This window comes from Pithys albifrons, chromosome 7, assembly GCF_047495875.1.
Source record: "Pithys albifrons albifrons isolate INPA30051 chromosome 7, PitAlb_v1, whole genome shotgun sequence".
NCBI lineage: Eukaryota > Metazoa > Chordata > Aves > Passeriformes > Thamnophilidae > Pithys > Pithys albifrons.
The window spans coordinates 489,588-517,334 of NC_092464.1; the positions used below are offsets into that span (position 1 = coordinate 489,588).

The 27,747-nt window shown below is 58.1% G+C and overlaps 1 protein-coding gene across 3 annotated transcripts in view; it reads right to left on the minus strand.

The window, feature by feature from the left end:
• The window catches only part of AGAP3 (ArfGAP with GTPase domain, ankyrin repeat and PH domain 3), a 109,581-nt gene that overhangs the window by 70,112 nt on the left and 11,722 nt on the right, over positions 1 to 27,747 (minus strand). Inside the window, exon 1 of one of the 3 annotated variants that reach the window (XM_071559582.1) lies at positions 4,947 to 5,862. The exons of the other annotated variants lie outside the window; for them this stretch is intronic. Within the exon in view, the coding sequence (XP_071415683.1) occupies positions 4,947 to 5,757 (811 nt within the window). The 5' untranslated portion in view covers positions 5,758 to 5,862. Of the gene's footprint in view, positions 1 to 4,946; positions 5,863 to 27,747 lie in introns of those variants that run through there. 3 annotated transcript variants of the gene reach the window in all.

The window sequence follows — 27,747 nt, forward strand, 5'->3', positions numbered from 1 at the left end:
CTTGGCTCCACGACACAACCACACGAGAGATCAGTCTGGCCTAGCCTGGGAAAAGGAGACTCAGGCTAATTCTCTTATGTCCAGAATCTTCTGCTGATGGAGGTTTCCCAGTGTAGGTGGCTCTGTTGCAGAAGATGGAAATTTGGAAAGTAGGGTGGACAGATCCCCTGCCATGCAGAAGAGCAGCCAGGGACATAAAGCAGAGTCCCTGTAGCTGATGTCCCTCAGTCAGTCAGTTATCCTGGACACCATCAGGACCTACAGATCAGGCCCCAGCTGCAGGACAGGGTGTCACATACCAGGGAGGCACAACCAGCACCTCCATGGCACAGCCTGGACACTGCAGCTCCCCATGCCCTGCAGACAACTCAGAGGGGGTTCAGCCACAGACCCACAGCCACTTGCTGCAGGAAAACTAGGAGGAGGAAGGGGCTGGAGGGGCAAAGCCCAGCTTCTCACTCCGACTGCTCCCTCCACAGGAGGATGCGCAGCAGGTTCATCTACCCTGAGCTCCAGAAGCGCCAGTGCCAGACACATCTGGTCTCCCACGCAGCAACTAATAATTAACCAACTCATTATCCAAGCCACAGTGGAACTCCCTTGGACACTGCAACTCTGGACACTAAACCCAGGCTTGAAACCAGGTCAGAGGCTGCGCAAACACGGCAGAGGCCACACAAATCATATCCAAGAGACCCACCTGCCCACACCCGCAGATGAAAGGGCAACAGAGGCAGTGTGCTTGGGCACAGCCACCCTTCCTGGGCACAGCCACCCTTCCTGGGCCAGGCTGATAAAACCTCAGCCCTGGCAATGCTGGCAGGAGAGGGATTTCTCTAGGCTGAGGAACAGCACAGGCATGGCCAGTGTTCCAGCCAGCGCTGAGCCAGTGCAAAAACCTGCTATTGGATATGATCTCAGCACGGATTATCTCACCAGAGCTCTGAATACTCTGCAGCAGTGAAAGGAGACAATTCCATGTTTCCCAGTGAAACAGGGCACAATTAAGAATTGCCACCCTTGCTCCATCACCATTCCACATGCAGCAGGAGTTGCTGTCACGAGGCTCTGCTGTCAGTGTGGACTCAGGAAGATCCAGCTATTTCAACCTCTCAGCACCTAATGCTTTCCAGTCCCTGTCCAAATACTGGCAGAGCAAAGACCCAAACAAAACCCTGCTGCGATGGCAGGACAGAAGGGCAGAAGGGAGAATCAAGCAGGGTGACACAGAGAGACAGGCAACTCTCTGCTGCCCAGCACAGGATGCACCTCGCCAGCAAAAAACCTGTTCCCAAAGTGCCCGAGCTCAGATCCAGCTCTGCAACCCCACAAGTGCCAGTAGATGAACACTGAAGGAGCTGGGTTTGGAGTTCCCTCTCCCTAGGGCTGCCTGTAACTGCAGTCAGACACCTCTGTACCCACTGCACACTCTGACCTCATCCAGAGAGCTGGGTCTTACAGAGCATTGTCCAAACAACTCCTTCCCTGACAACCTTCTAGACCTCCCAAGCATTTCTGAAGCACAGGCACCATTCTGGCCTCAGCATCGGAGGCATTTCCAGCCCCACCAACGCTCCCAGCTCAGTCGAGGCAGGTACCAACACGAGGTGATACTTATCATGACCTACCCAACTCACTATGCAAACTTCACCTGATCCATGAGAAAACACCCTCCTCTTCTCCCAGGAGCTTTCCCTCACTTGCCCTGCACATCAGTTCTCCACACAGGAGAGTAAAGGAAGGCACCTCAAAAAGCAGGCTAAGGCTCTCTGGAAGAGGGCACATGGCTGTGATCACAGAATATCCTGAGCTGGGAAGGACCCCCAAGGATCACCAAGTCCAACTCAGCCCCACACAGGACACCCCAAAAATCCCACCATGTGCCTGAGAGCACTGTCCAAACACTCCCTGAGCTCTGGCAGCCCTGGGGTCATGACCACTGCCCTCGGGAGCCTGTTCAGTGCCCAACCACTCCCTAGGGGAAGGAATATTTTCCTAATATCTAACCTAGACCTCCCTGACACAACTTCAGGTCATTCCCTTTGGTGAGGAATGCTTCCTGAGCCATGAGAGATGCTGTGCTCATCACACAGTCCCTCACGCACAGGGACAACTCCAATCCCCAACTAGTCCAGTTTTCCCAAGCCCATACCTATTAAAGAGCCTCTATGGAACAGCACCAGCCAACACCTGGCTACCTAGAAATGTTCCTCTGAACCACCAGCCATGACCACCTGGATCAGTCCAAGCTGGGCAGACTCTGTGTTGACTTTGCTCTCTAGTCCCAAGGGCTCTTGCCCTCCTTTGCCTGTTACACAAGGACCAGCCCTTTATATCTTTTTGGGGTAACAAACCCTAAAAATCCCCCATCACCCCTCCCTGTGCTCAGTCCCAGCCAAGTCCCCCCAGGCCTGGGAGCAGCACTCAGAGCATCCCCCAGCTCTCTGTGGGTATGTTTGGATGCAGAGCACAGTGCTGGGTGGGTATCACAGCGTGCCGTAAACAAACCACTCCAGGTTCTGGAAACAGGGAGAGTGCTGGCTTGGCTCTCTGCCGGGACTCCTACATCCAGCTTTTCCAAGCACTGATAACCGCAGCTGCAGCTGCACCCCCTGGGAGGACGAGCTGGGGCTCCACCAGCTCCCTTCCCAGGGCAAGGTGGGCAGCATCAAAGTCTGTGGGATGTCAAGAGGGTGTTTGGAACGCCACTGACCTGCAAGGCTGGAACAGGGATGAGGCAGAGATGAGACCTCCTGAGCAGCTCTGCCAGAGCAGCACTAAGGCTGTTGTCCTCCAGCCCAGGCTCAGGGGCCCACAGCTCAGCTCCCACCGGAGCGAGCCACGGCGCATGGACCAACGTGCTGAGCGGAGAGACAAGGGAAGGCACGGCATGAGAAAGGACAAGCAGCAGGTCCTTTGCTCTGCAGACTTCACAGCTGCCTCTTCACACCTCACAGTCCCCAGAAGGACACAAGTCTGGCGGCTACCAGGGCTGTGCAGGTACAAGGTAGGTAATGAATGGTGTTCTCAGTTCGACCAAACCCAGGGTGAGCTCTGTAGCCCCAGGAAAGGGCTCACTCTGACACAACGAGCCGGAGTGCCAGGGGCAGCCTGCAAAGGTCATCCCTGAGCCTTTGCCTCTAGCACGAGCTACGGTAGCAAACACTAATCCTTGTGACAAGCAGTGGTCCTGCATGAGCTGGCTGGTCACGGCTGGAGGGGACCCAAGCATCCCACAGTGCTCCGCATGGAATCCTCTGCAGGGTCTCCTGCAGATGGGTCCTACAGGAGCCCCCACCCACCCCACGGAGCAGCGAAGTGAGGGTGAGGACACCAGCCGAGTGCTCAGCCTCAGCTGCTCCCCTGGGAACGTGGCCGCCGGGCCGGCTGCTGGCGCAGCCTCCGCTGGAAGCCACTGGCAAGCAGGAACAGGCCCCCGCTGCAGGGGCAGGGCTCGGCCCTCCCTGCCCGCATACACCCACATTCCCCAGCCATGAGCGCAGCCTCCCCTCGCCTGGGAACCTCCCGCCACCCAGCCAGCACCCAGCCGGGGTGCCCTGCCAGCACAGAGCATCCCTGGCCCTTTGCCCCGTGGCAGCACATGGGCAGCCCTCGCACCCACCGGGACTCTGAATCCCTCCCCTGGGGCACAGCAAGCCCCAGGGACACGAGGGGCTGGCTAAAGGAGCCCCTGAGCACTCTGGGCAGCAACAGAGCTGCTCCCTTGTTCTGGTCCCTGCAGACCCGCCCTCCTGGAGTGGCCTGGGTACGACGCCACCCTGGGCAACCACTGGCTCAGGAGTGAGTGCGCTGGTTCCTCGGGAGGGTGCGTGCTCCCTGGGGAGCCTGCCAGCCCCCAGCCGTCCCTCCACCAGGAGCCAAGTGGGAACCGCCTCCACAACGCCCGGACACAGAGCAGAGCGATGGAACGCAAGGAGGCCCCACCGGGAGCGGACAGCGGGGCCCGGCCCAGCCCCAGCTTCAGCGTTCCATGCCTTAAAAAGCTGTGGCTGCTGCTCTCGTCTCCCAGCCCTGCCAGGCCGCAGGGCTCGCCCGCAGCTCCTTCCGCTGCGCTTGGAAGGGGACAGGGCACAGAGGCACAGCCCATGCAGTGCCTGCTGAGGCCCCACACAGCCCCGGCGCTGGAGAACCCCCCACTAGACACTGGGATTGAGCACCCGAGAGCTGCTTCAGCTGCCAGTCCCCATCGAGTGTCCAGCGCCCCTGGTGGTCCTGTCCCCCTGTCTCATCACTGGGGATGCCACCCCTGTTCTGTTCCCCAGAAGCTGTCCCACAGCCAGAGGGCATCCCACACTCCAAACCACCTTGGCTCTGCTCGGCCTAGAGGACGATCCCAGGAAAGCACCGTCTGGATGGGGCCTGGCACCAGAGAGCTGCCCGCAGGAGGGGTGCCCACGCCTATTTCTGTGCTCCTTGAGCCCCCGTGCTGCTCTGCACCTCCGCTCTGGCAACCTCCCCAACAGCCCCACTTGCTCAGGAGCCCACCAACAGCACTCCACTTGCCCTCCCACCAAGCCTTCACTCCCCCAACACCACTGCACGAGGCTCAGCCCTCCTGCCCTTGCTGGAACAGCACGGAGTCAAGCAGGGCATGGGACACATGTGCTCAGCTCCCACGTGTGTGGCCGGCAGGGGAACCAGACCCCAGAGCACCTCCTTCCTCCGAGCCTGCCACAGCGTGGCTGCTCTGGCACCGCCAGCCAGGGCAGTGCCCACAGCACTGGGAACTGGAGCACGACACAGCCTTGGGAACACTCATATGACCTCACCACAGCTGAGCACAAACCCCAGGGCAGTGGGACAGAACCGAGTGCCCATGCCCAGCCCAAGACCTCGGCTGTGAGAGGCTGCAGCCATCTGTCCCCACAGGCTCTGCAGGTGCAAGGGGTTCTCACCAGCTCAGCATCGCTCCTGTGCCCACTTACCCAGCACCCGCAGCGGAACCCCGCCCAGGAGGATGGGCTCGACAGCATCGTGGGGGTCCTTGTGGCACGTGCTGCCAGTGCTGCTGCGCTCCCGCCTTCGGAAGCGGCTGGTGAGGAGTTTCCAGAATCCCCCAGTTTGTGCAGGATCAGTGTGCAGCCGGCCCCCGACCCTGGCCAGCTCCGGGTAGAGCAGGTCCCGCTTGCTGGGGCAGGTGTGCAGGGAGCTGGCGTCCCCCTCGCTCTTGGTCCGCAGGCGAGCAGGGCGCAGGAGCCCCCCGGACTCGGAGCGCCGCAGCTCGTGTCCCCGGCGCAGGCGGAAGCTGAAGCTTTTCCGCAGGGAGCTGAAGTTCTTCCTGGGGCTGGAGCCGCTCCAGCTGCTGCCCCCAAAAAGGTTCCAGCGGCGGCTGCCCCAGAGGGAGCCCCCCCGGAGGAACCCGGGGCTCTCGGCGGGCTGCGACGGGCGGGCGGTGGGCAGGAAGGTCATGCTGCTGGGGCGCGGGCGCTGCGCCCCGTCGGGGCCGTCGCTGTCGCCCTCGGGGCTCTGCCTGCGGGGCGAGCGCAGCCGGAGCAGGTCCAGGAGGCCGGCGCGGGCGCGGGCGGGGGGCGGCGGCGGCAGCAGCGCCCCGGACAGTCCGTTCCCCGCCGCGCAAAAGCTCTTGGGCCGCCGGCGCTGCTGCTGCGCGGCGCCGAGCGCGGCCTGGACGGCGGGGACGCCCTGCAGGTCCAGCGACTCGCAGACGCTGACGGCGCGGCGGGGGCTCGGTCGCGGAGCGCCCCGGCCCGGCCCGGCCCAGCGCCAGCCCTCGGCCATGCTCAGCGGCGGGGCTGCCCCATGGCCCCGCGCCCGCCGCTCTCCGCCGCCGGCGCGGGGCTCCCACGGCGCGCCCGCATGTCCGGGCCGTGCTCGGCGCCGCCAGCGCGGGGCTGGGCCGACCCGCCCCGGAACGGGCCGGGGCCGCGGTGGGGATGGGGCGGGGGCCGGGGCCGCCCCGCCCGCCGCGCCCTCCGCGAGCCCCGACGGCACCGAGAGCGGGGAGGAGCGGCGGACCCGTCCCAGGGCTGCGGCCCCGGGGCAGAGCACGGCCGGTCCCTGTCACCGCCTGGCCGCGCTGGTGCCCGTGGGACAGCCCGCACCGGGGAGCGACGGCGCTGCCTGGCCAGCCCAGACCCGCCGGGGCGGGACGCTCACCGGGACAAGGGCAGCCCAGACCCGCCGGGGCAGCGCCGAGCCCCGGGATCAGGAACGGTCCGAGCCCCGCCGGGGCAGCGCCGAGCCCCGGGATCAGGAACGGTCCGAGCCCCGCCGGGGCAGCGCCGAGCCCCGGGATCAGGAACGGCCCGAGCCCCGCCGGGGCAGCGCCGAGCGCCGGGATCAGGAACGGCCCAAGCCCCGCCGGGACAGCGCCGAGCGCCGGGATCAGGAACGGCCCAAGCCCCGCCGGGGCAGCGCCGAGCGCGGGATCAGGAACGGGAACGGGCCGGCCGTGCCCGCCAGGGGGCGCTGCGCTCCCGCTCGCCGCTGCTGCCCCGGGAGCGGCCCCGGGATCCCAGCAGGGCCGGCACTGAGAGCGGCCCCGGGATCCCCGCAGGGCCGGCCCCGGGATCCGCGCACCAGCACACACGCACACGCATCCCTGCGGCGGCTCCGTCCCGTCCCGTCCCGCCCCTCGCGGTGGCCCCGCGCCCCCGGCTGCCCCCTCTCCCGCCGGGTTCCCCCGCTCCGGGCGCACAGACTCCCGACCCGTCCGCACCGTCCCTGCACCCAGACCCAGCCGTGCCTGCCGTCTTCTCACCCTTCCTAACCTTGTGCCGTGCCAGCGAACGCCCCAGCAGCTGCCCGAAGCCGAAGAGCCGCGCAGTGCTCAGGGACACCTGGGAAGCCTCAGTACGGATCTCCGGGAGCACTGGCACCCCGGAGCACCCGCACCCTGGAACACCGACCCGCAGAGCCCTCCCGACCCGCAGCCTCCCACAGAGAGTGGCCAGGGCACAGGACACCGGGACCAGTGTAACCACCGCCGACAGAGCTCCTGTCTCCTTCCACAGCAAAGTCCATTTCCTCCATCAAACCTACCATTGCTAAACGCTGACCCTCCTTCCAGGCCGCTTCTTCCAGAGTACTCACTGCAGCACGTCCTCCACCTCTTCCCCAGCAATCCCCATTACTGCCTGCAGACCGTCTCCAGCACCGCCCCAGGGCCCTCCTCCTTTTTCCCAACACCTTTTTCCTCTCCCTGGCTTTCCTTCTTCGCTGTTCCAGCATGATCTGTGCTCTCTCTGGGGAGAAAAAAAGATGCTTGACTCCCCCTTAAACTATTTTTACCTTTCTGAAAGCCCCAGCTGCGGACCCAACCCAGGTCCTCTGCCTCTCCAGGTCTCTTCAGGGAACACCTTAACATCAGCACCTCTTTTACCCCCTCGTCACACAGGAGTTTTTGACTCTGCTGCCTCGACTCTGGAAATCGCATCACCTTGTTGGACTTTGTTCTCTCTTTGATCCCTCATCCTCCTCCACGGTCAGGCCCATTTCCAGTTCTCTGGAGGCACCTAGCTCTGGGACACAGCAAAACCTCATCTTCAGTCCTTCCCCTCCCCACAGCACAGCCAGCACCTCAGCCAAGCCCCTTCCCCTCCCTTCTTTATCCTCTCCCCAGCCCACAGTTCCCACCCTCTGCCTTCGCCCCCTGTCAGTACCACAGACCCCCATCCCGGTGCATGAGAGCAGAGTTCCCACCCAGAACTCCTCCCAAGGATGCACATTCTGCTCTTCCCCTGGGTGTTCACACCTGTCAGACAGTTCCAGCTCTACCCCGGCAGTTCCTCGCCCCAGTACCCACTGCCAGCCACACGGAGCAGCAGCTCAGCGCTGCCCCTCCCCACACCATGGCCATGCGGTGGGCAGGCGATGGACACGCCGCTCCCCTCCCTCCCAAGCCAATGGGCACCGGTACCTGTGACCGAGCAGAAGGCGCCTGACAACCCGCCAGAGCTGCCTCTGCCATCTGTGCCAAGGTCACAGGAACACACGAGCTGCCAGACTGGATCCAACTCGCATCCACAGCATCTGCCGTCCCGTCTCCCGGAGCTGCCGCACTGCAGCGAGGATGAGGAATTCTGCAGGAAGCAATTACAAGGGAATGTCTTCCAAAGTGGTGAACACCAGACGGGGCTGGCTACAGGGACTGGGCTGTAAGGGCCAACCTGTCAGGGACACCTTAGGAACATGTACCTGCCCCTGGGCAGGGAACCAGGGCAGCAGCCTCCCGAGCTCCTTAACACCATGCCTGGCACAGCTCTGTGCTCCCAAGGATGCAAAGTTGTTCCTATAGGAAGACAGAACTGTCTATATCCATCCCTTCCCAAATCCTGCATTTAACGCGTGCTCCGACAGCACCAGATGGTTCCCCTTCCATACGAGTCTCAGCTTTTTAAAATATTCTGGCAGGTTCTGGCTGTGAGGTGTCGCTGAAGCACAGACTGTCTGCTGGAGAGGCAACGCAGCACACACTGCTCACTGAGGTGGGACCGGCCATGCTGGGTCTGTCTGACTCACCCCTACGGCCTCCCCAAGCCCCCCTTCTCCAGCCCTGTGCCCTCCTTCCTGCTCCAGCTTTTCCTGCTCCAGTGACCTCCTTCAAATCTCCCTTAAAACCTACTGAGAAACACAGAGTTCCCCTCAGCTGATGACGTCCCCTTCCCTACCCCACTAGGGACCGTATTTCTGTTTTTAATGCAGCCCCTCAATTCTCTGCAGTTTGTCACCATCTTTCTTAAACACAGAGCCAGAATGAAGGCACAACACTCAGCCGGGGCCTCCAGCATCCCAAGAGACATACAGGTACAACAGCTGTCCTGCTGCATCCCAGTAAGACACTGGTCTTTACCACAGTAACGGCATAATGGTGTCTTTACCTAACTAGGCTGTTTTGAGGCAAAGGTTTTCATACACTCTGTGCACTGATATGTGCATTGATATGATTCCTTTGACATTATTCCTACATCTGAAATAATCTAAAACAGAGCCCCATTCCAAGATCTGAGGTCAAGGACTGCAGGACACTTGCACCCACGGATGGGCTCAAACCCCGCCAGGTCTTGGCTCTGGCTGTCCCAGCCCTCCACCAATGGAGGAACTACTGAGAACGAGACCAGAGGCCACCAGTGTCTGGGGACAGCCACCACTGAAACGCCCCACACGCCTTTACACATCTCTTCTCTGGCCACAGTTCATGCCATGACCACACTGGGTTGGACTGGTGCTGTATGCGTGTGTAACGCAAATGGCAGGTGACAGCTCACCCACCCCGTGGGCAGCGGCTCAGCCAGAGTTCCTGGCACCACACAGGGCTCCAGAAGCATCTCCAAGAGCCAGGAAGTAACAGGGACATCAGGCTTTGGCAATCTGACCCATGGTTGGTGCCTGGGGACAGAAGCAAGTTGGTCTCTTATCAGCACTTCTGTGAGTTACAAGCATGGTACAAATATTATGGCCATGAACATCTGGCTCAAATTAACATAATCCATGAAAGGCTCAACAACAGCTGCACAGGAAGAGTCCAAGAGACAGAGAACTTTCCAGTGCTGGCTGGCCCTGGTGGGACAGTCAGAGTGCAGCCTCGAAAGTGAAAAGGAGTCTGAACCATGATCAAAAGCTCCACTGTGCTCTCCCAGACCCAATGCACTGGTGCTCCTGTGCTCTCCCAGACCCAATGCACTGGTGTTCCTGTGCTCTCCCAGACCCAATGCACTGGTGTTCCTGTGCTCTCCCAGACCCAATGCACTGGTGTTCCTGTGCTCTCCCAGACCCCACAGCACTGGTGCTCCTGTGCTCTCCCAGACCCCACAGCACTGGTGCTCCTGTGCTCTCCCAGACCCAATGCACTGGTGTTCCTGTGCTCTCCCAGACCCAATGCACTGGTGCTCCTGTGCTCTCCCAGACCCCACAGCACTGGTGCTCCTGTGCTCTCCCAGACCCAATGCACTGGTGCTCCTGTGCTCTCCCAGACCCAATGCACTGGTGTTCCTGTGCTCTCCCAGACCCAATGCACTGGTGCTCCTGTGCTCTCCCAGACCCCACAGCACTGGTGTTCCTGTGCTCTCCCAGACCCCACAGCACTGGTGCTCCTGTGCTCTCCCAGACCCAATGCACTGGTGCTCCTGTGCTCTCCCAGACCCAATGCACTGGTGTTCCTGTGCTCTCCCAGACCCAATGCACTGGTATCACTGCTTCCACAGACCCAAGAGGTACTGGGTATTGCTGCTTTGGAGGTCTGCAGGTATGAAGATTGTGTTGGCAGGAGATGTCCAGCTGGTAATGGGACACCTGCACGCACCATCCCTCCTGGCTTTGAAGGTGTTGTCCCTTTTTTGTCCCTCTGTCCCTCTGCAGGGGAGCCCAAGTCTGGGAGAACCCCTGCGGCCCCACACATCCAGTGTGAACAAGGGACTGGCACTGCCTCGGCATCTGGGGATGAGGGATGAGGTTCCCAGCATGGATGGCCCCGCAGGTTCCCAGTGCCCTGGCAGTGGGCAGAAGCAGACCAGGAGCACATGACAGATACCAGCCACACTTGGGCCCCACGTGCCACCGGGACTGTGAGTGCCCGAGGATGAGAGCCCTGCGCAGAGCGTGCCAGCGGTGGGATTGTGCGCAGGGGACCAGGCTAAGCATCACAGCCAGGGACAAAACCAGGGAGGACACGGTGCAGAACAGGTGAACACACCACATGGGCAGGCTGTGGGGCACCCAGGACCCCCAGCACAGGCCATCCAGCTGGAGCAGCGGAGCAGGAGGGCTCTGCACAATGCCATGGATGGTGGCTGAGCCCCCGCAGCCACAGGAGGACCCCGAGTGCTGTGCCAGGATGGCGCCGGGGCTGCCAGGCTCCGCAGACCAGCTCCAGCCGGCTAGGCCATGCACCAGGAATACAGATGAGGCTGTGCCAAAGCAGAGCGTCCGGGGGCGCAGGCTCGGCGGCCCAGCCACGGGGGGCAGCGCCACAGACCCCGCAGTCCCACGTCACAGCCCACGCTGCCACCGCGTCAGCAACACCGTCACTCGGGGGCGGTGGCGGGGCCAGGCCCTGCCTGCTGCCCCGAGAGGCCAGGACAGAGCCATCCTCGGCCCAGCAGGAGGGAGAAGGAGACGGAGGCGTCCCCTGACCCTGAGCTGGGGGACACGTTCACGCTGAGTCCCACCACAGGCTCTGGGCTCAGTTATGGGGCTCAGCACCCCACACAGCCAGCACTGCCATGGGGCTCAGCACCCCACACAGCCAGCACTGCCATGGGGCTCAGCACCCCATACAGCCAGCATTGCCATGGGATGCAGCATCGCACACAGCCAGCACTGCCATGGGGCTCAGCACCCCACACAGCCAGCACTGCCATGGGGCTCAGCACCCCACACAGCCAGCACTGCCATGGGGCTCAGCACCCCATACAGCCAGCATTGCCATGGGGCTCAGCACCCCATACAGCCAGCACTGCCATGGGGCTCAGCACCCCACACAGCCAGCACTGCCATGGGGCTCAGCACCCCACACAGCCAGCATTGCCATGGGATGCAGCATCACACACCACACAGTTCCGCTGTGGTAACCCTTCCTAGTCACCCCAACCACCCCAACAACCCCGTTCTCAAGAGACAACGTCCTCAACACTCTCCACTGACAAACCCCCACCCATCCCGCAGCCCCTGTACATCCCCAGGGTCTCAGGACACAGACAGGAGCTCCCAGTCTGAGCTTCAGCACAGCCAGAACAGCTCCAGTCTGAGCTCCAGCACAGCCAGAACAGCTCCAGTCTGAGCTCCAGCACAGCCAGCACAACTCCAGTTTGAGCTCCAGCACAGCCAGTATGGCTCCAGTCTGAGCTCCACCACAGCCAGCTCTGCTCCAGTCTGAGCTCCAGCACAGCCAGCTCTGCTCCAGTCTGAGCTCCAGCACAGGCCCTCACTGCCAGCTGGGCCACCATGCCCTGCCCTGCTCGTTGCCCATGCCCTTTCTCAGTGCAAAGCGCAGTTTGACACCTGACAGGCTGACTGACTTTCCAAGGCAAGAGGTGCCTCAGAACAGGTTGTTCCCTACAGTTTCCATGGAGAGGAGGAACAGGCCCAGACATCAGAGAGTTAACACCAGCCAGGAAGCAAACAGCAGGCACAGAGGAGCCCGACTCCAGCACCAGCTCCCTCCCTCCTCCCACACTGCACCCCCAGCTCGGGTCCTGCTGCAAACCTCGAGCTGCTGACGAGGAAACTGCTGCCTTTTCCCCACCCCGGGATGCAGCGCTGAAGCAAATGCCTCCCTCCCACACATGGGGTCAAGCCCATGTCACCCAAACAGGGCATGGCCTCGTGGCACAGGTGGCCACGTCCTTGCCCACCAAGGACAAAAATCGAGCACCGAATCACTGCCAGCCCTGTGGCATTGGCAGCTGTGCCATGGGTCCTGTGAGGGCAGCCGTGCCATGGGTCCTGTGAGGGCAGCTGTGCCATGGGTCCTGGGAGGGCAGCAGTGCCATGGGTCCTGTGAGGGCAAGCTGTGCCATGGGTCCTGTGAGGGCAAGCTGTGCCATGGACCCTGTGAGGGCAGCTGTGCCATGGACCCTGTGAGGGCAGCTGTGCCATGGGTCCTGGGAGGGCAGCAGTGCCACGGGTCCTGTGAGGGCAGCAGTGCCACAAATCCTGTGAGGGCAGCTGTGCCATGGGTCCTGTGAGGGCAGCTGTGCCACAAATCCTGTGAGGGCAGCTGTGCCATGGGTCCTGTGAGGGCAGCTGTGCCACAAATCCTGTGAGGGCAGCTGTGCCACAAATCCTGTGAGGGCAGCTGTGCCATGGGTCCTGTGAGGGCAGCTGTGCCACAAATCCTGTGAGGGCAGCTGTGCCATGGACCCCGGAAGGGCAGCTGTGCCATGGGTCCTGTGAGAGGGCAGCAGTGCAACAAATCCTGTGAGGGCAGCAGTGCCACAAATCCTGTGAGGGCAGCTGTGCCATGGGTCCTGGGAGGGCAGCTGTGCCGTGGGTCCTGTGAGAGGGCAGCAGTGCCACAAATCCTGTGAGGGCAGCCGTTCCGCAGATCCTGCACCTGTGCACGGCAAGACACATGCAGGGATGATGCTTCCTAAGCCATTCCAGACCCCCAGTGCCACGGGGAAGCCCTGGAAGGTAATACAAGATCAAGGCAGCAACCATCACTTCTGGTCCTTAAGCCACCTCCAGGCCCTTCTGTGCACAGGAACATTCAGACAAGAACCCTGACTAAACCTGCAGGTAGTCTGGTACCTGCACTCTGGGGCATGGGCAGCCCTGCCATGCTGTCAGCCACGCACTGGGCTGTCCCCGGCACTGGAATGCTCCAGGCACCGGAATGTTCAGAGGAACCAGGATGTTCCCAGGCACTTGGCTGTCCCCAGGCACCAGTTACCCCCAGGCACTGGGCTGTTTCCAGGTACAGGGACGTTCCCATGGAACTGGTCTGTCCCCAGGCACCAGGACGTTCCTAATTCCCAAACTCCTCACCAGTGATACTCCAGCAGTGGCTGCAGGTACAAGCAGCCTCAGTATGATTAGGTCAGACATTGTGAAATCTTGGTATTTTGAAATCCAAAGACAAAAGGCCATGTGAAAGTTTGGTCAGAGGACTAAGGCAGACCTCCTCTGGTCCTTGAGACTCACTCTGGCTTTAAAATCCCTCCCAGAATGATCATTTAAACAGTGAAAACCCTCTAGCTTATTCCAAAAGCAGGGGAAGAAAGGAGAAATGACCAAAAAAAACCAACAATGCAGCGAAACTGGGAGGTGAATGGTGTAGCAATGGAACTCAGAGGACAAGGCAGGCTGGAAGGAGAACACAGCCCCTGAGCAGGAGATGAAGGAGGCTGAAAAATCTCTTCTAACTCCACAGGAAGGCAGATACCCCACAACAGCCTGTGAAAGATGGTCATGGAGCTGTCCTGTACACGTGGCTGTGGAGCTCTGTCAGATGTGACCACGACACAGTCACACTCACACACCCAGAGCACACAGGACATTCCTGCACCCATGTGCAAACCCTCTGACCCACCCCAGCAGTGCATGGAGCCCAGGACCCTCAGATCAAGTCTGCACTGACCAGACAGATCATCTGTCCTTGGGTCCTTCTGGCCCTGCACATGTGGCATCACAGACACCAACAACACACACAAGAATTTTGGGAAGAACAGACCCCCAGGAAAAGGTAGGGCTGGAGAAGCATTGAGCTCACAGAAAGGGGAGAAGCCCAGGGGCCCAAAGGGATGTTCTCAACAGTGCTTCCCAAAACTCTCTGAGGTCACTTCTCCCTCCCTGGAAAACATGCAAAACAATCAAAGCCACAAAAAGGTCCTGTCCTTCCACCCCGTTCCCTCAGGCACCTGCTCAGAAACAACAGAGAAGGCAAAGGAAGTATTTTCCAAACACCAGCTAAATAGCTACCAAGAGTGACAACACCACCAGATGTTCACATGGACCTGAGCACCCCACCAAATGCTGTGTTAGTGCTGCTCCCACCCCGCCACCCTCTGAGGCGAGCATGGTGACTCACGGCATCCACACACGGCAGAGACTGTTTTGCCACAAACAATGGGAGTCAGCGGTGAGAACAGCATTAGTAATCCCCGTGTATCCCACCTGGAGAGGGGGGATTGCAGCACTCCAGCCACTGACAACCTTCTCCAGGAAACCCAAACCAGCTTCCTCCCTGCAGACAGACCCCAGACCCCAAGACAGAGCTTCAGTGCTCACGAATAATAGATTAAGAGAAGGAAATATCCTTCTTGGGATGTTAAAGAATGTAGATGTCACCTGGCACGAGAAACTGACCTTCTCAACAAACGCTGTGGGTTAGAACATCCATTTCAATGAACCCACCCACACAGTAGGTGCTGCCCAAGGGTCTGGGGGGAGCTGGAGCCAGCCCCAGTCCACGTGAGTCCTGAGCCACAGCCCCTGCTCCAGGCTGGCTGAGGGTTTGGTGTTTCCTCCTGCTCCCTCTTCCACCTTGGCCTGAGGGTTCCAGCTCTGAGCCCTGGTGCAGCCCCATGCTGTGGAACAGAGAGCCCCAGAGCAGCCTCCCCGTGCCCTCTCCAGCAGTGCTCACCTTTGCAGACCCCACCACTGGTGAGCCGAGCTCTGGCAAACCGGGGCATTTTGGGTTCCTCCCCGAGGCCTCTGCACAGAAACCAACTGCCAACTACAGGCAGCAGAAAAACCCAGAAACCGAAAGCCACAAGCCACAGCCGGAAGGTGGGACGGAAGATGCTGGTCTCACACCTGGCTCTCGGTTCTCACCATCCCCGAGGCTCCTGCTGCTGCCACATGTGCCTTGGCCTCCGTGGGCTCATCCCCCTGAATGGGAATGGGTGCCATGTCCCACCCCAGGGACCCAGGAGGGACCAGTCCCCGCGTTGCTCTGCCCAGCCCACACTCTTGGCCTCGCTGACCCTCACTTTGTATGTCCCCACCAACCCCAAGACCCAACAGGACCCAAGGGGTCCCAGCTGCCTGACTCAGTCACAGCAAGGCCCAAAGGATCCCAGCCCCTGACTGAGTCCCAGCAGTGCCCCTGCCTGATCTGACCCCAGAGAGCACTGAGGGAAACTTCAGCTCCCCACCAGCACCAACACCAACTTCCCATGTGGTTGGGGCAGAAGGGGATGGTTTGGGGCACCTCACACCACCCTGGATCCAGCAGAGAGAATCATTCTTGACAATTTTTCCAGGAACCAATACAAACACTAAATGCTCTCAGGTGAGGACAGATCCCCGGAACTCACCCAAACCTGCCTCGGTGCAGTTTGTGTTCACAGCTACACAGTGAGGCCTCAATTCTTACTTCACTTCACACATCTCATGTTGACCATTGACTCTTCCAGTTTCTTCCTCAGGTCACTTTGGCCCAACCCAAATACCACAAAGCTGCCCCAAAATGTTATTTAATCATTAATACCTTTCACTAATCCCTCTGCTCAGAAGCTGTTCTCAGTGTCATGGAAAGCAGATCCCATCAAACCACATCACTCAGCACTCACTTCTCTTCTCTAACTCTCCACTAATTTGGATTATGTCAGGCACTCCACTGCTTTCCCAGGGATCAATATCAGCCTAACTATATCCTAAATACCTGAGTCATCCACGGATCCTGTTGAAGGTTGGCACAGAGTCAGCCCATTCCAGCCTTGCTCCTCCTCTCACAGCCAGCTCCCAGGGCTCCGGGTGCCAGCTGCCCAAAGCCAGGAATCTGAAAGCACCTGCTTTTGGCAGCTGCAGTTCAGCCCTGACAAACAAATCCAGAGAAAGGATTCCATCTCCCCAAGCAGGGATGGAGATGCTCATGCTGCAGAGCAACCCACACCCTGTGTTTCAGCCAGCACAGATAAACGTCATAGCTAAAACCACCCCTGTTCTAAATAAACCTCCCAGTTCCCATGTCCAGCTGGATGCCAACAGCCACTCGTGTCTCGGCCCTTCCCTTTGCTCACTTCCACTCTTGATCTGTGTTCTGTAACACCAACTCTTCCCCTGTTCAGGATCAATCCTGTGCCAGTCCCACTGTTTGGATGCACCACCCCCACCATGTTCCAGGCTGGCTGTTGGCACAGCCTCCCTCATTAACAGGGCTTGGGTGGTTTGGGCACAAACACAACATTCTTTGAAATTACTGCATTTGCTATTTGTGTTCTCTCTCCCAAGTCTTGCAGCTCATCATTTTATTGGTCTTTTGGCTTTAGTGACACCAACTTCCAAAATGGAACAGCAACGGGTGAGTGTCACCCAAACACTGTCCCCAGGAACAGCACTGCTGCTCCAGCTTTCCAGGAGAGAGCAGAGGTGCTACAGGGGCTATGAGGGACAGGGAACATCCTGCCCTCCTCACCCATCCACAGGTGATCCCGTGCTGAGGAAGGGGCTGGGATGGCTCCCAAGAGATCACCTTGATGAGAGTGTAATGTTGCTGGGAACTTCCCTGGGGATGCCCAGGGCTGGCACCAGACTGGTACCACTGGTAACACCACGATACCCGTCCCAGTAACTCTGGCATTCACTGTGTGATGCTGCTCACCTCAAAATCTGCAGCACAGTCAGGGCACCTGAGCAGTGCCTGGGCAAGCCCCAGGCAGGGCCGTGGGGCTCACACCTCACCAGGACTCCTTAGGTGCAGCTGCTCCTGTGCTGTGCTGGAGAGAAGGTGGGAATGAATGACACTGAGCCACCACAGAGGGAGGGCTACCAGGGAGCATAACATGCTCCCCAGGGCCACACTGTGCATTTCAGGACCACCCTGTGCTCCCCAGGACCATGGTGTGCACCCCAGGACCACGGTGTGCACCCCAGGACCACAACAGGATACCCAGGACCACTCCATGTATCCCACAACCACACTGTGCTCCCCAGGACCACACTGTGCTCCCCAGGAGCACAGGACCATGGCCTCCCTCCCTGGGAGAGCACTGTCCCCAGCAGAGGCACCTGCACAACTCTGCTGCGCTGCCAGAAGATCAGCAAACAGGAAACCTGCCCAGGCCGGGGACATGCAGGGAACAGCCGGTTGGCTGGAAGGAGCCTGGGAGAAGGGACAGATCCAACAGGGCTCAGACCAAGGCCTGGGCTCATGGGGAGCTCTGCCTGCTGACTGGGTGCACATCTCTTGTCAGCAGCAGGGCCGGTGGCCCCCGGCCAGTGACCCCTCTCACCGGCACCCCTGGCCCCAGAGCTCCAGGGCAGGAAATTACAGAGCCTTTGCAAAGGGACCTTAAAATCCTGAGTGTCCAGGTGACAGAGCAGCAGGTGACCAATGAGAAGTGGGATCATCAGAAACAAACAATTCTGACTTTATATCTGCAAGAACAAGCTGCAATTTCTCACCAGTCAGAAGAAATACTGCCGTTATTCTCTACAACTCCATGAAAACATTTTCCAAAGCAGCTGTGGCTGCCCCATCCCAGAAAATGTTCAAGGCCAGGCTGGACAGCACTTGGAGCAATCCGGTCTAGTGGAAGATGTGCCTGCCCATGGCAGGGGGTGGGACTGGATGGGTTTTAAGGTTCCTTCTAGCCCCAAACCTTCCACGGCTCCACATTCTGTGAGTGCCGGTTCACTGTTCAACAGCAATCAAAGACCAAAGGGGGTACCAGCCATGATTAGGGAAAGGATGGAGAACACAACAGGGAATGCTCTGATGCTCTCACCGTGACCCACAGTCCTCACCCTCCCTGGTACTTCTGACCTGGGTCTCCAAAACATGCAGGAGCAAACTTGAAAAAGTGCTGACCGGGGCTGGAGATGACTGACAGGATGGAACAGCTTCTGCACAGGGAGCCAGGAAAGGAAGATGGCAGAGGGGGAGTGAAGCCTTCCGTGCTGGGAGAAGAAAGGAAGGGGCCACCAGGGAACAATTTGTTCACTGTTCCTTCCGAAGCAGAAACCTGGGGACATCACAGCCAATTAGGCAGGTCCAAAGCAGGAGGTTTCTCCACATAAAACATTGCTGTGAAACACCTCGGCGGGGCTGTGGAGGCACTCAGAGGACAACTGGCCAAAGCCAAGGACAAAAGCTCCGTGCGAGGCTACAGAAACACAAGATGCAGCTTTGGGCTTGAGAACACTTCTGTGCTGGGAGCAGGAAAGGCTCAGCCCAGCCTGGGGGAGTGGGACAGCAGCAGAGGCCGGGCTGGGGGCAGAGGAGTCCCTGCAGCCCCTTCAGCAGTGGCAGAGGAGGGGGCTCCCCCTGCCCCTTCTTCCCGCGCCCCCCACGTGCACACATCAAGCCACCAGCAGTGCCGTGGTTGGGGCTGTCACACCATCCCTGCCAAATCCACATTCCCACCGACATTTTCCATGCTCTCCCGCTGCATTGGGCTGGTATTTATAGAAGTTCCAGCAAAAGCAATTCAGACACTTCCAAAATGAGGTTAGGGAAAAACACGGCAGCTCGGCCAAAGCTGTACATTTTTCCAGCTTTGAGCGAGGGATTGAAGAGCTGATCGACCTCCCGCTCTGGGCTGGAGCCCAGCGTTCCACACTTTGATCTGCCCAGCCACAGCGGGCTCTGCTCAGGGCCCAGCAAGTGTTTCCTGCATCTCCAGCCCCAGCACTTCCACAGCAAGGTCCCTCCACCAGAAATGAGCCCTTCCGAGATGAATCCATGGAGCTGTGGACTCTGCCCCACAGTTCACCATCATTCTCCAACCTCTGAACTGGAGTGCTGCCCAGTCTGAACTGGGATGCTGTGCAACCTGAAACCACCGAACTCAAATGCACCTTCCTCTGACAGGAAAGCCAGGAAAAGGCAGAAATATGGACAAAGAACAGGGGAACAAGGGTTCACAGGAACAGCTCACACAGCTGTTACACTCCCTATACCTGTGTGGTGCCTCAGTGCCCGAAGCCACAGGAGCGGGTCCCAGGACAGGATGGAATCCTATTCCCTGCTGACCTTCCACTACGACATGCACCCCAAAATCAGCGAGATGCTCTGACTGAACCCACCAGCCCAACATATCTCTCCCAAGACAGCAAACAGACCAGAGGACTCAGATATTTGCTTTTTGTGGGGCTGAATCCACCTCTATCCCCTGCAGACCACTGAGGTGATGCTCCAAGGGCTGGAGTCGGCTGGGAGAGCTGGAGGTGTTCAGACTGGAGAAGAGAAGGCTCCTGGGAGACCTGAGAGCCCCTTCCAGTGCCTAAAGAGGCTCCAGGAGAGCTGGAGAGGGGCTTGGGACAAGGCATGGAGGGACAGAACAAGTTGGAATGGCTTCCCACAGAGAGCTGGGTTAGATGGGATATTGGGGAGGAATTCTTGGCATTGAGGGTGGTGAGGAACTGGCACAGGTTGCTCAGAGCAGCTGTGGCTGCCCCATCCCTGAAGCATCCAAGGCCAGGTTGGACAGGGCTTGGAGCACATGAAAGGTGTCCCTGCCCATGGCAGGGGGTGGAACTGGAAGAGATTTAAGGTCCCTTCCAACCCAAATCATTCTGAGTTCTTTGACCACACAAGCTGCAGTGTCCTCCGTGCCAGTCCAAGGCATTACCTGAGACAGTGAAGCAGGAGAAACACCAAGGCCACTCAGCCAGGTAAGGCAGCTGGGGGACCTGGGAGAGCTGGGCTGCAGGTCCCTGCTCCCTCAGCCCCCCAAGAATGGATCTGCTCTGCAGAAGTTGGTTTCCCTGGGCAGCTCTGCAGGAAGAGGCTCTGCTGAGCCCCACCAGCCCTGTGTCCCCTCGGCACAACTACCCCATGCAGGAGGCTGCCAGAATTAAAGTGGGTCCCCTAACAACTCTTCCTCCTCCTCCTCCTCTCAAGCTGAACTGCAACCATCTGTGGTTTAACAGCTCTGCATCTGATCCAGCACCCTCGGCCCTCCCACAGCATGGAGAAAAATCAGCACTTTCAGTGCCCAAGTCACCCAACCTACTTCTCACTCCTACTTCAGCCTGAGACCGATGACGAGGATCCCGGGGGAGCTGACTTGGGTGGTGTCACCTCCATCCCAGCCACCTGACACTGTGATAGCCAACTTCTCCAGCCTATGGATCCCACAGCTCCTGCTGGCGACTGCCTGCTCAGCTGACACGGCACAACCCATGCCATCCCTCAGGGTACACACCTGAGTGGGTTCTGCCAGGATCCTTGAGGTGACGCAAGGGATTCTGGATGCCTTTCTGAGGGCAGGTACCCAGATTCCTGTGTAAATGCAGGCATGTGTCTCCCCTCACAGACAGACACGATCCTGGGAGTGAACAAGGGCCTGCAGCTCTGAAGGACCAGAGTGCTGCCACCTCAGCCTCACATCTTAATCACAAGATCGTTCTATTTCCATGGAAACAGCAGAATTAGAGACTTCGGTGTAATGACAATTACCCACATCAGGAATTTAACTGTTAAACCCATCACACTCCCATTCTCAGTGCCAGGAGAGGAGATGGTGCTTGCCCACACCACCACCCGGCTCCCAGTCACACTCAGGTGTTTGCTCCTGCTTCCCTCACCAGCCACTTGGGCTTCCAGTATCTCTCATGTCAGCGCATCAGGAGATGGAAGCTCCCAACTGATGGTGGCTCAGTCGAGTGCTGGCTTGTCCACCGGCAGCTGATCCTGGAGGACGCTCAGCGATCCTGCTGACCAAGGCTTCCCTGGTGTCTCAGCAGCAGGAAAAGGCTTTATGTGCTCCTGAGTCACCCAGGGAGTTATGGGATGGCTCCAGGCACTATGGAAAGCACCAGCCAGGGCCTCCCCTTCCACTGACACAGCAAAGCACCACAGTGGTTCTGGTCAGCCCAACAACAGTGCAGAGCTGAGGTGATAATAACCATCACTGGCACAGGGTACCCTGTCCCACCCTATTGTCATCACTCCACCATGCAGCCATGAGCCTTTCCTGAAGGCAAAGCTGGGAAGGACCTGGCAGCACCACAAGCCTCCCAAGATATATATGTTGGGTCTGCAGAACACCACGACGAAAGCTGCCATGATGGGAGCATCACCAAGGATGTTGAGGCAGATATGGGGAGCTCTCTGTGCCCAGAAAGCTCTAGGGTAACATGAACACATCTCCCAAAACAGAGCAGAAGAGCTGCCCCTCTGCCTTCTGCCCAGCCAGGAAACCACTGAGACATCACTGCCCCAAAATCAGCTCTGGGTGCTCCACGCCTTGGCCCTGCTGTGGTCAGAGGACCTTCAGCTGACAGGGCCAGGGAGTCCTGCACAAGGAGCCTCTCCCAGACATTACACCCAATCCAAGGACTGAAATTGCTCATCCCAGCTCCGATCATGTACCACCACACCAACCAACTGGCAACATGCTGATAGAGAGGAGTCTTCAATGGCATGTGCATTCCGCTGCCTTGCCCATGCCTGGGAGACACTGGAGACCTGTGCATGAGCCACACTCCTGCCACGATTACAGCCACACTCCTGAAGTCCTTCCTGGGGATCAGGACACTGATGTCCATCCTTGAGAAGAGCCACTTTCCACCCACAGAAATTGCAGCCCTGCCCTGAGAGTTCAGACGTGGGGAAGCTGCAGGGAAATCTTCTATGCTGGAGGCTGTGGGACACAGCAAGGGGCTGCTCCAGCAGGAGCTCGTGTGGAGCCATCCCCACCCTCGGGCTGGCAAAGCTCCAGGGCTAAAACTATGTCTACAGCTGATTTCCCGTGAAAGCTGGGTGTGCTCCAGGCCAGACTATCCTCCAGCCCCTGGAGAGAATTCCCCAGGGTACAGCCGCACACCTGCCCACCCAGACTGCCTGCACAGACACACACAGGCAGGGAAGCACCGCTGTGACCTCCGGTCCATCCTGCTGCTCCGCACACGGAGCCTGTGAGCACCTCGAGTCCTGCACTCCCCGCCCCAGGATCCTCGTGTCACACAGGCAGCCCCACCACACCACACACGGGGGGACAGGGGAGGTGCTGCAGAGGGGACATGCTGTCAGGACACACTGCCAGACCACCCTGCAAGATCACACCGATCGAGGCCTCACCCCATGCCCAGACTGGGGCTCCCTACTCCACAGCTCCAGCAAATGGGGCAAGGCTGGGCTCCTTCTCCATCCTCCCCAAACCTGCCTGCAGCCTGCTTGTCCAGGAAGGGGGGCTGACACCCCTCCCCAGGGCCAGGGCAGCAGCGGGCGCTCAGCCCTCCTGGCAGCGCAGTGACTCAGGCACCAGAGCCAGCAGCTCGGGGGAGTCTCCAGCTGAGTCACAGCGTGGCCGGTGGCGGTGACTCACCTCGGACACCGCGTTGCAGGGCCAACGAACGTGGCCATGCAGCAGCACATGAGGCTGTGGCAGCTCCAGGTGCAGGTTTACTCCCGGCCATGCTGCTGCCAGTGGCTCCCAGAGGCCCCGGCACCAGGCAGAGCACTGACCCCGCAGTGCTATGGGCAGGGCTCTCCCAGGCTGCCAGCAGTGCTCCAGACACACTGAACCCGGGCACCATGCCTGTCCCAGACTGCGCCTGGCCCTGCTGAGGATCCCTCACCACGGCAGAGCAGGTGAGCCCTCAGCCTGAGCACACCTGCCACCTCCTGCTGCCTCCAGGGCCCCATCTGGGGCTCAGCCTGTGCCCCACACACCCACCTGCTCCTCAGCCCCAACACCCCCTGCCCTGGACATGGGGCAAACGATGGCCAGGATGTGCCAGGAGCATGGCCTGTCATGGAATTGTGGAATCACAGAGTCATTAAGGGCAGAAGAGCCTTCAGAGACAATGGAATCCAACTGCTCCCCCAGCACTGCCAAGACCACCCACTGTGGTGCCAATGTCTCCACATGCCATATCCACACAGCTTTTCAATCCCTCCAAGGATGGGAACTCTGCCACTGCCCTGGACAACCTGTGCCAGGGCTGGACAGCCCTTTCAATGAAGAAATTTTCCCAATATCCAAACTAAACCTCCCCTGGTGCAACTGGAGGTCGTTTCCTCTTGTCCAGAGCATATTCCCTGGTCCAGGCAGCTGGCAGAGCCAGGGGACAGGGATGTGCCCCTCAGTGCAGGGGGATCAAGGGGACCAGACCTGCCTGGCTCCTCTGACCACTGTGCCCTCCTCACCTGGAGGAAGCTGCCCACCACCTACTTCAGCAATAAAGTAACCCAAATTCTCACTGACTGCATTTAATTTAGTGTGACACCTAAATCTGGCAGCACTGATGTGCTCTGGGACCGGCAGAATTAGCTCAAGGAGAGGAGGGGACGTTGGGTCGGGCCAGCACTGAGAGCCTGGTGAGAACCAGGGACAACACAGGAGCAGCAGCAGGACCCCACACTCCGGGAGGAAAGCAGGGACAACCTGGGTTTTCCCAGAGCAGCTGTGGCTGCCCCATCCCTGCAACTGTCCAGGGCCAGGTTGGAGCAACCTGGGCTGGTGGAAGGTGTCCCGGCCCATGGCAGGGGGTGGAAGAGGATGGGATTTAAAGTCCCTTCCAACCCAAACCATTCCATGGTTCTAAAATGGGATCTGGGGCTTTTGTTGTGGTTTTTTTCCTTACATTTCTACAATAATTTATCAGACAGCCCAAATCCCAACACTCCATGAAAACACCAGGACAATAATTCTGCCAAAAGCCTTGAACAAGGTTGGAGGTGAGTGACATCTAATCTGCCCAAAAAAGGGTAAGAAGTGGGAAGAAAGAGGAGGAAACAGATGTCAATGTGATCTTGAAGGCAGGAAGTATCAAAAATGGTGTAGGAAGCTGAAGCCTTCAGGAAAATGAGTCTGTAACAATGCTGAGAGCAGCAGGAAGCGGCTGAGCTGAGCACGGACCCCACAGGGGGGCACAGCTCCCTCCGGGGTCTGGGGCCTGCCAGGACTCACACCAAGACTGGGGAACAGCAAACACAGACTAACACTGAATGGCAAAAGCATTAGAAAAGACAATTTTAAAAATGTCACTAAAACAATGTAACTTGAATTTCAGGACACAAACAACCTGAATGCAAAGGTGCGAGGAAGGGCAAGTTCACGCTCCTTAAAAGAATGGAAATCTTCAGGAATGGCTGGAGCAGAGCAAATGACCTCATGTTCCACTCATCCCCAGGGTGAACAGCAGCCAACACCAGCCCCTGGCAAGGAGTCAGAGTCAATGGAACTGGATGTTTTAAATAATAATTCATGTTACAGCTGATCCCACTCCTCCAGGTGGTTCGGGTGTTGCTGACATGGGTTTGAGCTGAGTGACCTTGAAGGTCCCTGCAGCCCAAAATGCCCCATGGTTCCATGACACAGACAACTCTATTCATGTTTTCATGACCATGTGACTCATTCCCATACAACATTCTCTCTATCAACCAACACTTTGCAAAGTCATTGACAATAAACACAGCAGGAACTGGCTACAGGACAAGGCTCAGAACAGCCAGAGATCCAGGCCAACATGCAAGAGGATTTCAGTGACACCTGGAGCCATCTCAGTGATGGTGGGAAGCTCCACACAACTGGGAAAACGCTCTTGCTATGCAAGGTCTGAGACAGGCAAAGTAGCAATGTTGGGAACACTGGGACAGCCACATCTCCCAGCCCCAGACCACAGACTGCACCCTCTTGGGGCCATTCCCAGCACAGGACCAACAAGGGCATGACCAGGAACCACTGGCGTGGATTCCCCACCATCAGGAGGGGCAGCTGGGTGTGCCAGACAACAGAGCTCCAACGCACACAGACCATGGGGGTGGGACAAGATGACCTGTGAGATCCCTCCCAGCCCAAACCACTCTGGGATTCCAGGAAAAAGAGCAGTCAGGAGGAAGGAGCTGGATTTACAGTCCACAGAACTGTGGCTGGGTCAAGTGGGAGCACACTGCCTATAACCTGATGTTTTTCATTTTAAGAACAGTGGGTAAGGAAGAGCCATAAAAATTCTTTGAAGACCACAGGAAATGAAATCCCAAAGAGACTTTCAACGACCATTATGCGATAAACTTCCTAAAAAGAACATCAAAAGATAAGTGATGATTAAGTGACAGTAAACTTCTCAGGGAATAACATTCAGGTAACAGTCTTCTTTAGTCCAATCTAAAGAAACAACTGAGAAAATGGAACTTTAAACCAGATGAGTGCAAATTGGGAATTAAAAGGGAAATCTCAGCAGCTGGAGGAATAAATGCCTGGAACAACTGACAGAAGCAGCAGTGGTTGGGCTCTGTCCAATGTATTGCCCAGGACGGGTGTAAAGACCTCCAGAAACGCGGGATCCAACACCTTTCCAGACAGACAAAGTCCTTCCTAACCTGCCTGGATGGCAATGCTGACCTCAGGGGAGCAGGATGTTGCATTGAGACCTCCCACGGTCCCTTCACCAGGAAGGGTCAGCCCTTCTCCAGCTTCTGATGGTTTTCAGGCTGAACTACACATTTGTCCAAGAAATGCTTCAGCCAAACAATCTGTTAAGCTGAATAGAAGGGTGATGACACCATTTACTAGTTCATTTTCTCCTCCAAGAGGAATATTTTGGTCTCCCCCCTTGCCTCTCAGCACCACAGCTCACAGAACACCACACTGCCTTGTGCAATCCCCTCCCCAACAACTCACTCCAGCCCCGAGAAGGGGCTGGGCACCTCTTCCCATGCCCATTTGTCCCTTGCACCAGGTCATGTGCCATATTGTCCTCAATTTTCTCACAGACTTTCTCCAATTCAATTTCCACATCTCACAGTCGGCCAAAGCATCCTTCAGCCAATCCTCTGAGAGAAGCTGTCATGAGGAGGAAGAGCAGGAAGAGTGACCTTCTTAGGATGTCTGGGAGGAAGGACAGCATATTGCAGAAACTCCACCAAGGCAGGCACTGCCCAGAGGGGCTGTGGATTACCCAGCCCTGGAAGTGTCCAACGCCAGGTTGGATGGAGCTTGGATCAGCTTGGGACAGTGGGAGCTGTCCATGCCCATGGCAGGGGCAGGACTGGATGGGCTTTGAGGTCCTTTCCAACACAAACCATTCAATGATTCTATGCTTATCAAACTCCATATTGGAGGCAAATCCACAGGGAAAAAAGACAAAGAGAAAACAAAAGGAGACTAAAGAAAGGTGTTGTGTCCCCAGAGCAGCAGTGCTGGTGGCACACACTGAAATCACCCCAGTGCAGAGGTAACCAATGGGGTAGGAAACCAACTTGGCTCACTCGAGCTCCATACTGGGCTTGGCATGGGAAGGCACACACAAAGAAACTGGAATTGAGGTCAGATTAGTAATGATAGAGACAAAGGAGTGGCAGCCCAGCCTGAGCCCAGAGCAGCTACACATGGAGTGAGAGGAGACCAGCAACAAACAGCAAAGACCAGAGGCAAGTCCTGGGTACACCAGGAACCAATGGAAGAGCATAGGAAAGCTTGGCCTGTTCCACAGGGGACAGAGAAGCCACTGAGAAAGGACACGAAGGACTGGGAGGTTCAAGCCTTTTTGTCCAAGTCTCCGCCACAAAGAGCAAATAGGAGGCCAGTAGAGGCAGAGCCCAAAGAACACACCGAAGTTTCCAGTAAAAAATACAGTGTCAGGTGTTTTACATGGGTAGGTGGGACCAGGAAACAGGTGATGGTTTAAACAAAAAGGGAAGATTTTGGTTAGATAATAGGATGAAATTGTTCCCTGTGAGGGTGGTGAGGCCCTGGCACAGGTTGCCCAGAGAATCTGTGGCTGTTCCATCCCTGGAAGGGTCCAAGGTCAGGTTGGACAGGGCTTTGAGCAACCTGGTCCTGTACTGGGACAAGCAATTGCTCCGAATCAGGTGCAAGACCTTGCACTTGGCCTTGCTGCACTTCATGAGGGTCCCACAGGCCTTCTCCTCCAGCCTGTCAGGGTCCCTCTGGATGCCATCCCTGCCCTCCAGCCTGTCACCTGCATCCCTCAAACTGCTGTCACCTGCAAACATGCCAAGGGTGCACTCAGTGCCACTGTCTGTGTCATTAATCAAGGTACTGGTCTCAGTATGGACCCAAGAGGGACAGCACTCATTACTGGTTTCCATTTGACCCCTGACCATAACACTTTGGATGTATCCAGCCAATTTCTCACCCACCCAACAGTGCACCAACCAAATCCACCTCTCTCCAAATTCTCTGCAGTATTCTGGGAAAGTGTCCAGTGTCACTGACAGGCCTTTAAAAGCTGGTCCTTCATTTCCCAGGACAGACATCCCAATCCCAGGATCTCCCACTGCGCTTTCCCATCTCACCAGGGGACTGCACAAGGTTGCTCCTGCCCCACCTACAGATTCTGGGCTCTTCTGGACCCTGCTGCTCCTCCCCCAGGAACCAAACTGCCCACAATGCCTTGTACTCGCTGACTCCA